A 16197-nucleotide genomic window follows, 5' to 3' on the forward strand; every position below is an offset into this window, starting at 1 on the left:
GTTTAACTATACGAGTAAATAACTTAGTTAGGAGTAATAGTAATATTTTTGTACAGTTCGTATACCTCGTAAGTTTGTGGTACAACAATCTTTCGTTCCTTCTCCAACTTTCCGAATGCATTATAAATCTCTCTATCAAAGTGATGATAAAAAATAATTAAAAAAAATGTGGCAGTTACGGACGAAGAACGATGCTCGTTCTATTCAGTTGTCTAGTTTAAGGATTATCGAAAATGCGTATTATCATACCTATGCCTCTGGGGGGCTTGCTGTTCTAGAGAAGGCGGATGAGGAACTTCCGGTAATTCGACAGGCTTACCGTGCTTAAAGCCAAAAATTTGATCATCTTCCGCTTCTGAATTTTCTGAATCAGTCAGTTTATCACTATGACTGCTATTTCCATCGTTGTTACCCCTAAATGGTAGTTTACGTAATACCTTTCGTATGTTTGGACTGTTGATAAAATATAAAGATAAAATAAATATTCAAGTTATTTTAACATCAATATACATTTTCTTAAGTGAAAGATAGTTTAAGCTGTCTTTATAATGTACTAAACATTCTTTATTATTACTAAGCATAAAGACTACGCTATTGCAATGCTTTGTAAAAATATCCACATTTTGAATTATCAGATCCCAAACTCACTGAAATTTAGCCGGAAATCTTCTACCGACTTCATTTGGTATGTCAGAAATTTCTGATTCTGCAAGATCTAGACTCGTAGCAGAATTCCTTCTTTTTACGTATGGTTCCACATGTGGGCCATCAAAGTGATCAACATAGCATATATTGCTATTTCCCGTACGTTTTTGTCCGCCAGGCGGTAAATAGTTTAATTCTAACACAATTAAGGAATTCTGTACATAGCGCAACATGGGTTAGGCACGTAAAATATTGTGACAATATCGAGCTACATTATATAATAATTAATTTAGAATATTAAATAGAACTGACGGCTATGGTAGGTTTGAATGTTACAGATCACATCTATACCATATATCAGTACAATAGCTATCAATCACACGCGTAGATTGTTATCATAACTAACCGGCAAGATTGCGTTGTTAACATCTAAGAGATTTTCCGATAATTCAAGTTTTTCTTCTACAACTAAACTTCTCAATGATGTTTTAAATCTGCAGACAAACCTAGAACAAGCAAATAAGTGTTTTCTTTCCACAATTATATCATTCATGTTTAAGTAATTATAAAGTCCTGGAATCCTATGCAACAAAAATGCAATGATTACGGTTTCGTATTATGCGTATCTACTATTTCTTACCTATTATGCATATGCTTTCGAAACTGATAGACTTTAATCTCAATAAAATCTTCTCGGTTAAGAGGACTGTTAAGCCTCCAATCTAAATCCTAAAGACGTACAGTGTATCAAGTGAGTTTATCACGTTAATGAAATATTAGTTATATAACAATTGCTCGGTTATAATTCAATTTATTAAGATGCAATTAGTTCGAAAGCTTCTTACGCAATATATTATGTACTGGATGCATAGATGCTACGTTTGTTATCAGCAGTTTATAACCTGGTCTATCTGCCGTATTACATACGGCAGACAAGCATCTCAGCATGATCTTACCTGATTCCAATCTTCAACTGCATTTTGTAATATCGCAGTTTGCTCACTTTCACCTAAAATAAGGTGATCAATATAAAATTTAAAATCGCATCTTACACATAGTCATTTTTTGTATTTAAATGAATTACCAAGACCGTAAAGAGATTGATAATACGCGTAAAACTTCTTACATTGGTAAATACAAGTCGTATAGTATGTATAATTTTCGTAACGTTGAAAGCATTAGAGTGTATTACTGTACCGTACATTATCGTTATAGCTCTAGTATCCTTGATTGACTATATATAGATCTTTACAATCCATATGTGTACAATGGCGTCAACATTATTGCAAAACATATGGTTGGTAGATGTTTATCGTGTACTACAATATTTTACTTATTGAACTAGGTTGAAAAATACAGTAGAATAAATACAGCGTAGTCATGACGTAGGTCAGACGGTAACGATGAAGACATGATAGTAGCTGTAAGTAAATTTTTTTAAAACTAGCTGACCGTCAAACGCTATATTCTACTCCGATTACCGATATCTCTACGCGTATCTAAACATATCTGTGCAATCAGTCTATGTAAACTGTTTATAAATGGTGTAAAAATGATCAAACAGCCTTCAAATTCAAAATAAAAAGACGACTTAATTGATTCACAACCGTTGCAAAGTCGTCTGATTAGAATCTTGTTGTAACCCAAACAATAACCATGCTTGATAATATTAACGAAGCGTATATCGCTATTCAGGATATACATATACATTTACTCGTCGAATTAGCAAAATGGAATTCACCCGTTGTAGTCTCGCAGAAATATTAACTATTATTCCAGATGTAATAAGATAACATACTATGCTAATTTAAAATAAAAAAAGTTAAAAAATAGAAATCGCAGGGGACATGTACTAAAGGCTTAACGATTCCAGCACTACCATTGGAAATCAACTCTCGATTCCTACACCGACGTGGTTGAATTCCCTCCAAAGCACGCATTATTACCGTTCAATTATTATCTTTACCTCTAAATAATGCCCTAGCAAAATAGGTACATTGAGATTTGAGTGGTCCAATCGATTTTATAGTTAAATATAAAGCCATTTCTTTCTTCTATACAAGGTTATTTCCTCCTATCAACAAGTAGTCACCAACAGCTAACTATTGGACATTGGTTCTTCTTCTCTTCCATATCTAGGAAATAGTCTACTGTATGCGACTGGATTGAGTATGGTATTTATGTACGTATTGCGTTTTTACCGGGGGCTTGCGCAGTTTAAACAGTGCGCATACAAGAAACTGCGCACGTGCAGTGTACAGTACAGTACAGTACAGCGTAAAGTAGATACAGTACAGTAGCACAGTATGTACTGTACAGTACTGTACTGTACAGTACAGTATTGTCCGTACATTACAGTACGGTACAGGACAGTAGACGTTTCAGCTGGATGATACAGTACAGTTCTGTACAGTACTGTATAGTGTATAATACTGTGTTCAGTACAGTACAGTACTGTAAATAGTCCATGGTCCGAGCATCCGACTCACGCTTGAAATGTAGTACTGCGCAAACTCGAACAGGAAACTAAGGTAGCTAATATACACTGTATATTATACAGTAGAGAGAATCATGTGATCAATATTCACCAGTATCATAGAAACGGTAAACAACATGCCGGAGCAAACGACGATGCCAGCGACCATTACTCAAAATCAAGATGACTCCAAAGAAGTTACAAATCCTGAAGAAAATGTAAAAGATACAGAAGAGAAACCAAACGAACAGCTCCAACCAAAGCCGGATATAGATTTATACGATGAACCCAAGTTATCGGAAATCATTATCGAATAGTAAGTACTGTGATGATAGAAAATTTTCTCCCTTCGTTTGCTTATGTTGATATCGGATTTATCCAGTATACGTTGTACAGTATACACTCATATAGCAAAGATTTATGATATGAAGTATACGCTGCAAAATTTTTAGCTTCTATTGGATTTGCCTGATATTATAATTGAGATAGAATTATCATCGTGTCAGCTTGCATTTATATAGCAGATAGAATATACTGTACAATGTACAGAGTGTCCAGTACAATCAGTACGGTAATTGCTGCCTAATATGTTACGGTATGCAGTGATATGCCAAGTTAACTGCCAATGTGCGATAAATCTGCTCTATTTAGTTATGATGGCGAAAGACAGAAAGGCTTATTTCATGGATATGGTACGGCATATTTCATTGGAGGAAATATTTATCAGGTATGACATAAATGTGTGAGATCAGCGCCATGCAAAATATACGAGTCGTATATGTAAAATAGAATGCATGGGCTGATATGGAGTGTTCGACGGTAACTGTTAGGGTAAATTTAGCAAATTATTAAAAATCAGATTTAGTTTCATTATGTAACAAAATAAGCATAAGGCAAACCTTTAACATTAAGAAAAGTATTTACAAAGCGTATAAAGACATCTATGATCATTATATTTTAGGGAGAGTTTCATGAAGGAGAAATGCACGGAAGTGGTAGATACGTTTGGTATGATGGAGTTATTTACGAGGTCAACATAATTAGACATCTAATACTCTATACAAGTAGAACAGGAATTAACTTATTTAAATTAATATGTACCAATGTAAAATTTAAACATCGATATCGGTATAAAATGGACCGGAAATTTCTTATCAATTTACGGATGTAAATTAGTGAATGGATTTGAAATTTTGATGCAGTGTTATTAAACATTAGGGTGACTTTAATCGTAATGAAATTACGGGAGCAGGCAAATATACATGGACGGATGGGAGGTAATGTATTGCATATATGATTAATGATATATGATATTATACAAGCAAATTGATTGACTGATCTTCCTTCAAGATTAATGTTTTTCGCTTTTTTATCTCCTGTATTAGTCAATATGAAGGTGAAGTATACGCTGGTTTACGACATGGTAAAGGTTCTTATCGCAGCTCGTCATGTCCCTCATCATACATAGGGCAGTGGATTCTTGGAAAGCGCCAAGGATGGGTAAAATGATTCACTATTTGTCAAACCTGATATCGATTTACGCCTGTATACCTTTTATCTAGAGTATTACATGTCCCTATTTCTTTTATGCTTTAATTAATAGGGAGTTATGTATTATGATGTTGATGGGCTATCTTATTATGATGGCCAATGGCAAGATAATAATCGACATGGATTTGGTGTTAGACGATATCGTTCCGGGAACGTTTATGAGGGCGAGTGGGAAGACGGCTTACGTAATGGAAAAGGCACAATGAGATGGTTAGATCAGAATGAAACTTATTCCGGCATTTGGAAAGATGGCGTTCAGGTAAAAAATAGCCTTTATGATGTGATAAGATTGATAGTGCACCGCACTTATTCCAACATTTCAATAACACATTATATAGCATAGTCTAGGCAGTTATGAATTGATTTAATATCTCTAATTTCTACATAAACCGATTTAACATAAAAATCTTATCGCTCATAGCATGGTCATGGAGTACATACCTGGTTTGTTTCTAGAGCAGTTGATACACAGGTAAAGTAGTTTTTCCTCTATATCGCATATGTGCTAATATCTTAACATTGTATCTGAGATATAATATTGCTATTTAAAGTGAATAGCTGGTAATTAATGATATTATTTTTATATCATTTCGTTTCAGTTTCCTGTTCGTAATCAATACATTGGCAATTGGCAACAGGGAAAACGTCATGGGTTTGGTGTTTTTCATTACGCAAAGTAAGAAATGTTCTGTTTACACAAAAAAATTAAAATGCTTATGTCGGTAAATCATGATAAAATAAATAATTTTAATGTTTCCTCAGCGGCGCAAAGTATGATGGTCAATGGTCAAATAATATGAAGCATGGAAAGGTAAATTTTAGCTATCTATCCTTAAGTCAGTTCCGTTATTTTATCTATTGATAAGTTACTTCAAGATCAGTTCTATGTAATAATAACTTGCACTTGCATATCTTACCATCAAAAGGGAAAATTCTATTTTAAGAACGGAACAGTGTTCGATGGATCTTTTGAGGAAGATCACATGGTAGAATATCCACTACATGAAGATCCCAATAACAGACCTAAATCTCCACTTGGTAGTCCCTCCAGACTAAAATCACCGCTAGGATCTCATACAGGTTAGCAGTGATAAAGAATGGTTTCGAATAATTAACAAACATTCTGGTACTGTTATACGATGGATAGTTTCAGTACTAACAGTTTACTTATTATCGTCATAGATGAATCAATTGATGGAAGTTTCGAAAGTAATCTGTTGATAAATATTGAAAACTTACTAACTAGTACAGATGTATTCGATATGAAAGATGAGCTTGCGAAGGTAAAATTTAAACTCATTTAGTTATCGAAAATTTTTATTACGGTACCAGATCTATAGCCCTGAGAATTAGTCTAATTTTGCAATTTATATCTTTTATCATTAAACTTAATGTTAGCTAAATAACAGCTTATCTTAGCTACAAAAGTTGGAAAATGTTATTAGTATTATTTTATATCAAAACTCGCATTTACCATATTTGATAACTAATTTACGTTCTTAACGTCTCTCAGATTCGCAACGTTATGTTGAGATACGTTAGTCCTTTGAAACGATTTTACCGCTTTTACTCACGTCTTGGGCACAGCGCTTCTGTTGATAATACATTTTGTATGAGAAGATTTCAGGTAATCCGAGTGTTCCAAAGGTTAATAGTTCTATGTCAATGTTAGGACAAATTGAATGATTGGGTTAGAATATTTACATTGCTTAAAACTATTTCATCTTGTGAAATTTCTAGTTTTGGTGTTTCCTACGTGATTGCCACATACATCATTATGGATTAACATTAACGGATATGAATCGAATTATAGGTAAATGTAATCATAGAAACTCGCAAAATGTATCAAAAGAGCTCTTTTCTTTTAAATTCTACGAGGTTTAGCTTATTTTTATGATTATTGTTTAAGTTTAATGCAGTATTGTTATTCTAGCTAGAGCAATAAAATCTTATTTAATCATATCGATCTAGCAAATAATATTTCTGAGCTGGTTTAGTACAGTTACAATTATTAAATGGATTATCATACATACTTTGTTAATTTTCCTATTAGAAAACTAAATTTGATTTATTAGCGCAATATATAGCAGTTTAAAACTGGCCAAAATTTCAGTAGTAAGATGAGCTGACATTACGTCCACAATCTCCCTTTCAACTTGCAATTTCTAGCAAAACATACTAACAATCGCTCAGGAGGTGAGCATGATCCTAATCAGATACTTCTCATCCGAGATTATTTCGATGCTATTGCCATTTTAGCTAGCGCTATATATGGAGCAGAATTTAATGGGTAAGAGTTATAACAATATCAAATTCGTTAAGTTTTAATGCTATAATCAACTTATATAGCTTATTATACTTCTATATTAATCGGCATACTTTGCTACTGTTATGACGTTAATAGTGATCAAGATAAATTAGCTAAATGCTTACGGAAATTAATCACAGAAAATATTCTCAACAGTGCAACGCATGTTAAAGGTAAAGCTAAATTAATTATAATAGGAAAATAGTTTTATTTTTCGATCTGGTCATTTGATACAGATATCGCGAAATCCATGATTAAAGATTTAACTTCACAGAGAATCATATGGATAATAATCATTTTATGGTTCATTATAGGCCCGTTTCTGCATGATTCTCGTCGATCAACAACAGCTATGCAATTAATGCCGAGAACTCTAGAATTATTTCACAGTGTTTGCTTACATCGACAGGTAATTGCAACTAAAATTAATAGTAAGAAAATTTCCACGATATGATAACTACCCCAATCTTAATTTAATAACAGACAATCGCTTGGAGAATGATTACGATTTATAAAGTACTTGTATTGTTGTTTCTTCAACGTCCATCACCATTTCATGCTTTGCAAACTATTGATAGTAACATATACGTGGAAAAGCTAGCTACCTCTAGGCATAAATTGATAAATTTTCTTAAATTAAGCAAGATGTAAATTATTCTAATTTCTTACCTGTCCTATCATGTATTATGCCGTCTGATAACGAATTTTTAAATAGAATTAGACATACACACTTTACACAGTAATAATTATCAAACATTTTAAGATAGTTAATACAGTAAAAAAGTTACAAAGTTACAAACGATACTCTTATTAGATCAATGGTTCTATTCTTTAACCTAATTAAACTTTGCAATTAATTTTCATAAATATAGAATAACTCAAACGGCTTCACCCTAAGAATGCGGACCTTCTTACTATTACTTAAAGTAAGTGAATTAGTTAAATTTCGAAATTATAAAATAGATATCGCTAATAAAGTAAATTTATGTCCTAAATACCTGGTTATAACGTGATTCTATAGGATTTAGGACTAATCGATGAGAATCTAACGGCAAAACATGTTATTGATATACTCGGTGCAAATAACCCTAATGCTCTACAAGATGGTGACTGTAATCTCGAAATTGAGGTAATGTAACTCATGATCGATAGGAGAATGAAACGTAACGTATATTGTTATTGGGAGCTGTAACTAACATTTATCGTTTCATTCATAATTGAGTTCTTCTATCAATTCTATTATTCTAGATGACCTTTTTAGAATTTTTCGAGGCTTTGGTATCATGCGCACCTATTAGTATCCGCTTATCATCTGATCGAGAATCCATTGTAACTAGACCATCTACAGTTATGTCAGCTAGACCTTTGTCAGAGCCGGTTAACATGGATATAGGAGCTCAAATGCAAATGGATACCTCAATTAATAGCATTACTAAAATCAACGAAACAACAGCCAACGATAACCAGACCATTCTACCGGTGGATGAAATTAAAGAATCTGTTAAAACGAGTGAAAATAGTGAAGCACAAAAACCAGGCGATACGGCTTTACTAACTCCAGTACAATCAACTGATAGTCGGGCTGATTTTGTAGATGGCAAAAATCAAGTAAAGACAAATGCCATTACTCGAGATGATAGCATGGTATGTGCCTCATATATTTGTAATTTCATATTGTAATGGTTGATATCATTGCACTAATCAATGTTATTGTCTATTTTAGCGCAACGCTAGTGGCATAGTCCGATCCGAATCAGGTCGAGAAATCTTTTCTGGTAAGTAAAATGTAACTGTCTAATATATCGACAGAATTCTTTTATTTGTCGACGCGAGTATTTTATCAATAATATTAGTGTATTTGCAAACATATTACTTTTTAAACAAATGTAGAGCAAATTCTTGATGAACGAGCAATTAGTCAAATTAGACCATCTTATGAAACCCCAATGAGTGGAGCATCACAGATATCTGAATCGTTACTAGAAGAAGATAAAGTAACTATGATTGCTAATCCAATTGGTACTATCCATTCCTCTGGTCGAGAATCTAACACTCACAGTTCGCCGGATGCTTATATTGCATGGGCTAAGAAGATTCACTTATTTTTTAATGAAAGACTATTTGTTGCAGCTGAACAGGCTAATCTAATTGTACACTCTATAAATATCGAAGATATATAAGATGCTCACACTGATCTTTATATTCATCATTTATAATTTTCTTGTAAATACTCAACTTTTGTAGTGTATTTGTAATAAGTCTTTTAAATTAATGCCTAGCCAAGCTATACATAGGTGCAATTTTCGAAAAGTAAATGGTATAGAGTCATCACGAAATATACCAATAACAATCTTCTGATCTTATACTGGGTAAACTATTCTATTCCATGGATACTTAACTTAATATTGACGTTATTGCAGCGACACATGATGTATCACTGATTAACATCAAATATTTTGAATTCTAACGATTACAAAATAGAAAAACATTTCTATACCTAACTGTAGATAATCCACAGTATCTTGTTTTGTAACATTGTAGCTAATTTATATCTCTTGCATTACATATTAAGTTTGTTCAATAAATTCTACAGTAGTTAAATACATAAAATAATTTTACCTTTGTATGTTTACGCATCTTATTGAACATGTTATTGTAGGAATTAACTAAAATTCGTGGATATATTTTGCATGCAAAAAGTTTTTTAAAATAACTGGTCAAATTATAAATTAATTTCAATGCTTGAGGATTTAGCAAGAAGCTATTGATGCTAAATTTAAAATTGCAGTACGAAAGTTTATATTTATAAAAGTTTATAATATCTAAACTTTAAATCATATGACTAATGCTCGATAACATAAATATACAGACTTGAAGATTTAGTACTTTAATCCACAATAGCAAACTTCTGTATTTAGTATAGCTGAAAATGCACGGGTAATTCACAGATAATAAATCAACCCGAGAGTTAATTACATATAGAATAAGTACCAACCGTGCCAAAGCGAGCATTAATTACATATTACGATAAATTTAGTACATTTGGGGAGTTAGGGTGGAATAAATTTTCCTAAGCTAATAATCATGGCCATAGGTAGGCTATTTACGATTCGATTAAAATTTAGTACTAAAGCAAGCTCTAGTTATATATCACGATAAATTTAGAATATTTGGTAATTTAGAGTAGAGTAGATTTTCCTAAAATAATAATTATAATCGTATCGATAAACTGCATACGGTTTTGATCGGAATTCGATACATGCATGACGAATTTGGTAGTTATTTTCTGATCAAATAATTTAGTTCTATTAGGTAATTAAGTTCTAGTGTATGTTTTAATATCCTAATTTTACAACATTGGTTACTAAAATTGCTAAAGTGCTTTTTACTAATAGTTTATCAATGCTGTAGCTACTTGTTAGAGAGTCTCAGGTATTACTCTAAACTTTTTGTATGATTATTTATTTTTGAAGGAGTGACTGCTAGGACTATCATAGGACATGATAGGTTAGTAATTTTAGTTTAATAAGTGAGGAACATCTCGTAGAATTATTAAAATTTTTATAGCCTTAAACCCCAATAAAATTTCATATACTTTTGTAAATTGTTTTTCGAACCAGTCTTGCTAAGTATCATTTCATTTATCTTCAATGTAAATTTACCCCTTTTCCTTCTCTGTTATTTGGCAAAGGCGAATCGAAAAATAATTTCTGTACGCCTACGTACTCGTGACTAGCAAAACTTGTGAAGTAGCTTTCTGCTTGGTGATTTTTGTGTCAAAGATGTAAATCAACCAGATTACAAATCCATTTTCTTTTACAGTCAAATGCCAGCTAAACCCAAGTGCCAATGACAATTACTAATGGCAATTCAAACTCATTTCGTTGTCAATGTCGACCTGGCTATACCGGAAATAAGTGCCAAACAGGTGCATTAATAGTAACATACTTTATGTAATGGAAATACCTATATTAGATCGTCATTATTACGTCTTCATATGCAAATAATATCGAATATGTAGCTTTTTAGCTATTAATGAATGTCTCTCGAATCCATGTCATCATGGGAAGTGTGTTGATCTACATACTAAATATCAATGTCATTGTAATAAAGGAGTAACCAGTACAAATTGCGATCAGGGTAAGAAGAATTGTAATTTTATGCCTGCTGTAAATATTAACAGAACGCCTTACTTAATAACTAATAGTTCCTGATTTGAAAGACAAATGTTAGCAGTTGCATAAATTTTAGCTTCCAAAGGTAGATGCAACAATTTACATTGCTATTATACGCCTACGATGTAAAGCCACCTTAATTGATTAAAATTCCTACATAAATTCTCTTTTTAGCTAAGGTATAAGCATATACTTTTATGATAAATTTTTATATTTAAACGGTATCATTAATTAATCGCTGCCGATTAGCCTATGAAAAATCCAAAGACATGAATAAAAATTGGTATAAAGCCAAGGACAATGTCAATTGTACAGCCGTAGCTCAAAGTTTATCAACGAGCCTTCAGGGTAATTAGTTTAATATTAATTTATTCAGCTTCTATGACGATAGTTGAAACATTCATGTCCATTGGGGAGGTTTCAATAAAATGACTACTGGGATGAACAGGAACAAAACGCCGTAGCTAACGAATTTGCATTTCTATTTCTACAAATTTCAATGTGAAGACTTCATAATTCAAAAATTAAAATTGTTAACAGGAATGATCAAGTTTGTATAGTTTAACCGACTATTAACAAGCTCAAACATTGAATGAATAGTTGTATAGCACTTAACTAAGTTATCTACGGTACGTCAACACCCATAACGGACTATAGTAATAATTTTTGTGTTCTACAGTAATTGATCCTCAGATTAATAAATAGTTGTATTTGACATTAGATGTGTATCTATGACTCTTCTAAATCGTTTATGCTTTTGGTATGGTGGTCTTGATTGTGATCGATATTTCAATTTACCATGTGCATAATTTTCGTACGATTTCTCTAGAAGTGTAAGAGAAGAAAATGGCATTAAATTCATTGATCTTCATTATCATCATGGTAGTTAGTTCATTTCCGAATCTACAATGTTACTCATCTGCAATCTGTTATACCTATTAGATATAGAAGTTATCGCATCTTATGGCATATAATAAAACGTATACACGTAAGCTAAAAGTAATTACGAATTTAGACTGTACCAATATTAGAACTTTGAGATATTCCAGTCGTATTTTCTCATCATTTATTGGCGATTAATTACTTATTTTAATTGCTACTCAAATACTACCATTATTTACGGGTTGCAATATTTTACAGCTCTCATATACTTATAGTCTATGAATGTGTACCAATTTCATATTTTTTCGTAAAAAGAATTGCATCAGGTCTTTTTCCCATAACCAGATGTGTTATTCACATTAACTATCGATAAGCGCATGGAAGGGAACTGGTGATATTAAAACATTGGCTAGGGTGTTTACTAATAATATATATTAATCACGGGTATAGTTATATTCATATTGTTTTGTATAATATCTTATAAAATAATAAAATGTCGAATCTATTCCGCGCTCAATATCAAACATTTTTATTTACGCTAGCTAATCTTATAAATAGGACAGACAACGTTGAAAGTACTGATTTGCTCTATGTCTATGAGTTATACTTATGTACAGTACCTATCGTAAGCACATTACTTTCATATTTATTATATAATTGCAATAGAAGGAAAATTTGGTTGGTTATAAGAGTATGGAAGATAAATGTATCAAATCTATTATCTAGTTGTCACCCCTCGTGCGGTACTTATTTACAGTAACTTTTGAGTGGTTTAGATAATATTGAAATACGGATTAAAATTTCTTTTTTTGCTTACCGTCTTGACATTCATACCAATGTTTTAAATCTATTGATGGAATAGCATCGCAGTCTGTGATATCCCCTTCGTAATAGACGTTAAGAAAAACATCATTTTGAACGCGAGTTATATTATCTCCATTATCGCACAGAATCCGTGCTAAACTGCTGCGTTTAATTTGAGTAAGTTGATTAGGAGAGAATTGAGCTTTATTTTCATACCAAAATCGATCACCAGCACGTAAACGATTAAATTGCAAAGCTATTAAACAAGCAAATGTTGGTCCAACTCGACCTCCGAATAAAGCATCCTCGGCCATAGCACCAACCCATAAATCAATATTGTTAGGATGTTGATAAGCTTTTTCTAATTTATTTAAAATGGTTCGATTTGTAATCTCATTGGATAATTCATGAAAATGGGTTGCTGCTGGTAAATTACACATAACGCGATAGTGGTTATAGCTAGGTAAACCATGATCTCGTCCGCGTTGAATATTTAATGAAGCCAAATCGAGAGCAATTTCATGAGCCATACCAAATAAATGATCGGTTAATTCTTCATTTAACATTCTATCTGATCGGCTTAATTTGCTCGGGAAGAAGATTAACCCACGTAATATTGGATCAATACTACCTTCATGAAGTAATCTTGAAGGTGCAAAAAATGCATCTCTTAAACGTAAATGACCCTGCGGAATAGGTTGATATAATTCATTAAGCCGGAATAGAGTTGGTCTTACTGTACCATGGCCAAATCGGAATGCAGCGGTGGCAAATGAATTAATTAACGTCGCGTCTGCATCCGGTTGGTAGTTCTGATATTTTCCAAGTAGCTTTAAACCTTCTTGACCTAATATTTTAGGTAGGAAATTGTGAAATGTAATATGTTGTATTTCTGCAATCACTATTTTACGTGCTTCTTGAAATATCTTTTCACCGTTCCAATTATAGTTGAGCTTTTTTAGTTTGCTAGCTATTCGATTGTGTTCCCTCATCCAGATCGTGTGCATAGCGGTTAATGCTAATTGCTCATTAACTCGAATGTCACCTGCTAAAAAACATGGAACACTTTGATCTTGGTCATCAATCTGGCAATCAACCGGGGCGCCATTATGGAAGGGTAATAATCGTTTCCTTGGGGAAATTTTAATACCCTCCTTTAGCAAACCTTCATCATGGTCTAAATCGCGCAAACGCCTAACTTCTTCTTTGGAAGAACCATAAATAGTCGATCCATCAATATAAGATGTAACTTGATTAAGCTGCTGTCGAGGTAATAGCTCATTAAAAAATATGCTAGAGAGACCAGTACCACAAGCAGCACTGGAGCGTGTAAATTCGATGCAGGCATCCTTAGGTACTCTCTTATCATTAGGTGCAGGATAGATTGGAAAACAAGGAGGGTCATTCCGACATAATTTATCACATGGTATTCTACTTTTATATGTAGATCGACTGCTACTGCCAACAATTAAGCTAATATCGTGGTCAATAAATTGGCCCCATTGCATTAACATATGACTGAATGAGCCGTCATCGACAATACTCAATGTTGAAACAATGTTTTGCGAGACAAGTCTTGCCGGTGGACGGACTAATTTTTTAGTATCCCATCCTATAGGTTCATTTAAATCATCTTCATAAGCTGGACGTAATAATCTTACTAGCTGTGTTAATGTAGTTCCTCGAGAAGGATATTGTAAATTATTACAACTTCCATCATAACTACGATATTTCATATGATAACAGAGGTTTGAACAATCAGGCTGTTTGTACATTTGCTGATTGCAACCAGTCAAGTTAGCAATCATGGCAATATGTCGTGGCGAGAGAATTTTGCTAAGGTGAGCAAAGGATGATGGAGATATATCTAATCGGCTAGCCAAAATAGATAATGAAGTTTCAAAAATTGCATGTCTTGCCACTAATTTGCTCGCATCTGGATTTGGATATCGTAGACTCATAAGTAACGCAGCAGGCGTTCGCTTAATTGTCTTGGAGAAAAGTGTCTGTTTAGTTGTAGCAATAGCTTCGTCAACATATTTAACTGCTAGTCTTACAGAATCAAGAATAACACCATCATCAATATAATCAGTTCTCGGCCCTAAATGCGCAAGAGCAACAATTAGCCATTGACAGATATGTTGTTATTTTATCCCTTAAAATAGCTACTTTCAACCACTTACTTGCTCTTGCAACTTTAACAATCAATTCAGCTGAAATTAAATCATTGCGATTACGAGCTGTACATGTATATCTGCCAGCGTCAGCAACACCAATGCTGAAAATTCTTAGACCGTTTTTTTCAATTTTAATATGGCCAGTATTAATAATTTGCTGATTGTTTTTATACCATACCATAACTGGTGATGGTTTACCGCGAGCACTACAAGGTAGAAACAAACTGTGTTCTCCTTCGCGAACTTGAATATTGCGTGGTCTCTTGACAAATTGTAGCTTACTAAATCTGCTGTTATAGTCGTCAGCCCATGGATAAAATCCACCATATTGCAAACATTGATTTCGCTTATCGTCTTCTGATAAAACCCTTATTCTACCACCATGTGAAACAAAATGTTGTTTCATAGCTGGTAGGCGTCGATAAAAATTTTCAATACCTCTGCTTGTATCTAATCGCTGGCAATGAAATGCATGACTAGGCCCCCAAAAGTCATTGTTTATATCGCTAGTAAAGGCTATTGTAAAAATTATTATTCATGTTATTGCGATAAATAATTTTTTACAGTTTTGTTAGTAAATTATGTAAAGTATCTTTAAAATTTTTCAGAGAGATACAAATTATGTTATCTTTAGTTTTTTGGTGTTAATGTTAAATTTTATATGATTATACTTACGGCAATATTCAAAATTGATTTCCTTTAATTCTGTAATGGCTTTGCCACTCAAACTGTCTGGCTTATAGCATGTTGGCCTATTCGATTGGCTTAATTTTACTCTGGCCCTACGTACTATTTGCAGCATTTGACAATCGCATACCAGTGGATTCTCGTCTAATCGACTAATTAATTTTTAGGAATATAGCATTAAATCTACGATCAATGGCATAATTAAAACTGTCTATAAATGAGGTACTGCTTATGTATACGTAATTAAAGGCATGTTAAAATTTAGTAAATGCCAAGTATAGCATTAGAGATAATAAATAGAACATTGTATTAACATACAAATACAGAAAGATGATATTTTATTTTACTAAACGATAGGTTGATTCACAAAACAAAGAATTTGCTAATAAGATTCAGAGTAAGCATGAAATATGCACGTTTCAAGTCTTTCCTTACAGTATAATTAATGACGACAAGATCGGTAATATTCCTTTAGGAATGTGATGAAAATGA

At 32.9% G+C, this 16197-nt stretch overlaps 2 protein-coding genes across 2 annotated transcripts; one reads left to right on the top strand and one right to left on the bottom strand.

The window, feature by feature from the left end:
* Positions 1-3258: 3258 nt before the first annotated feature.
* On the top strand, positions 3259-9160 carry TRIADDRAFT_58077 (uncharacterized protein; the record flags this gene model as incomplete). The annotated part of the gene is made up of 21 exons (XM_002113995.1): positions 3259-3437; positions 3773-3848; positions 4083-4151; positions 4340-4398; positions 4507-4621; positions 4725-4931; positions 5094-5144; positions 5272-5348; positions 5435-5483; positions 5599-5752; positions 5855-5955; positions 6186-6299; positions 6413-6485; positions 6842-6962; positions 7077-7153; positions 7295-7389; positions 7853-7906; positions 8002-8109; positions 8229-8624; positions 8704-8755; positions 8871-9160. The coding sequence occupies 21 exons, from the start codon at positions 3259-3261 to the stop codon at positions 9158-9160; spliced, it is 2517 nt and encodes an 838-aa protein (XP_002114031.1).
* A 3671-nt stretch (positions 9161-12831) lies between these two features.
* Positions 12832-14577, bottom strand: TRIADDRAFT_27445 (uncharacterized protein; the record flags this gene model as incomplete). Its single annotated transcript, XM_002114318.1, has 1 exon — positions 12832-14577. The coding sequence occupies one exon, from the start codon at positions 14575-14577 to the stop codon at positions 12832-12834; it is 1746 nt and encodes a 581-aa protein (XP_002114354.1).
* Positions 14578-16197: the final 1620 nt, after the last annotated feature.

The sequence above is a fragment of the Trichoplax adhaerens genome, genomic scaffold, assembly GCF_000150275.1.
Source record: "Trichoplax adhaerens TRIADscaffold_7 genomic scaffold, whole genome shotgun sequence".
NCBI lineage: Eukaryota > Metazoa > Placozoa > Uniplacotomia > Trichoplacea > Trichoplacidae > Trichoplax > Trichoplax adhaerens.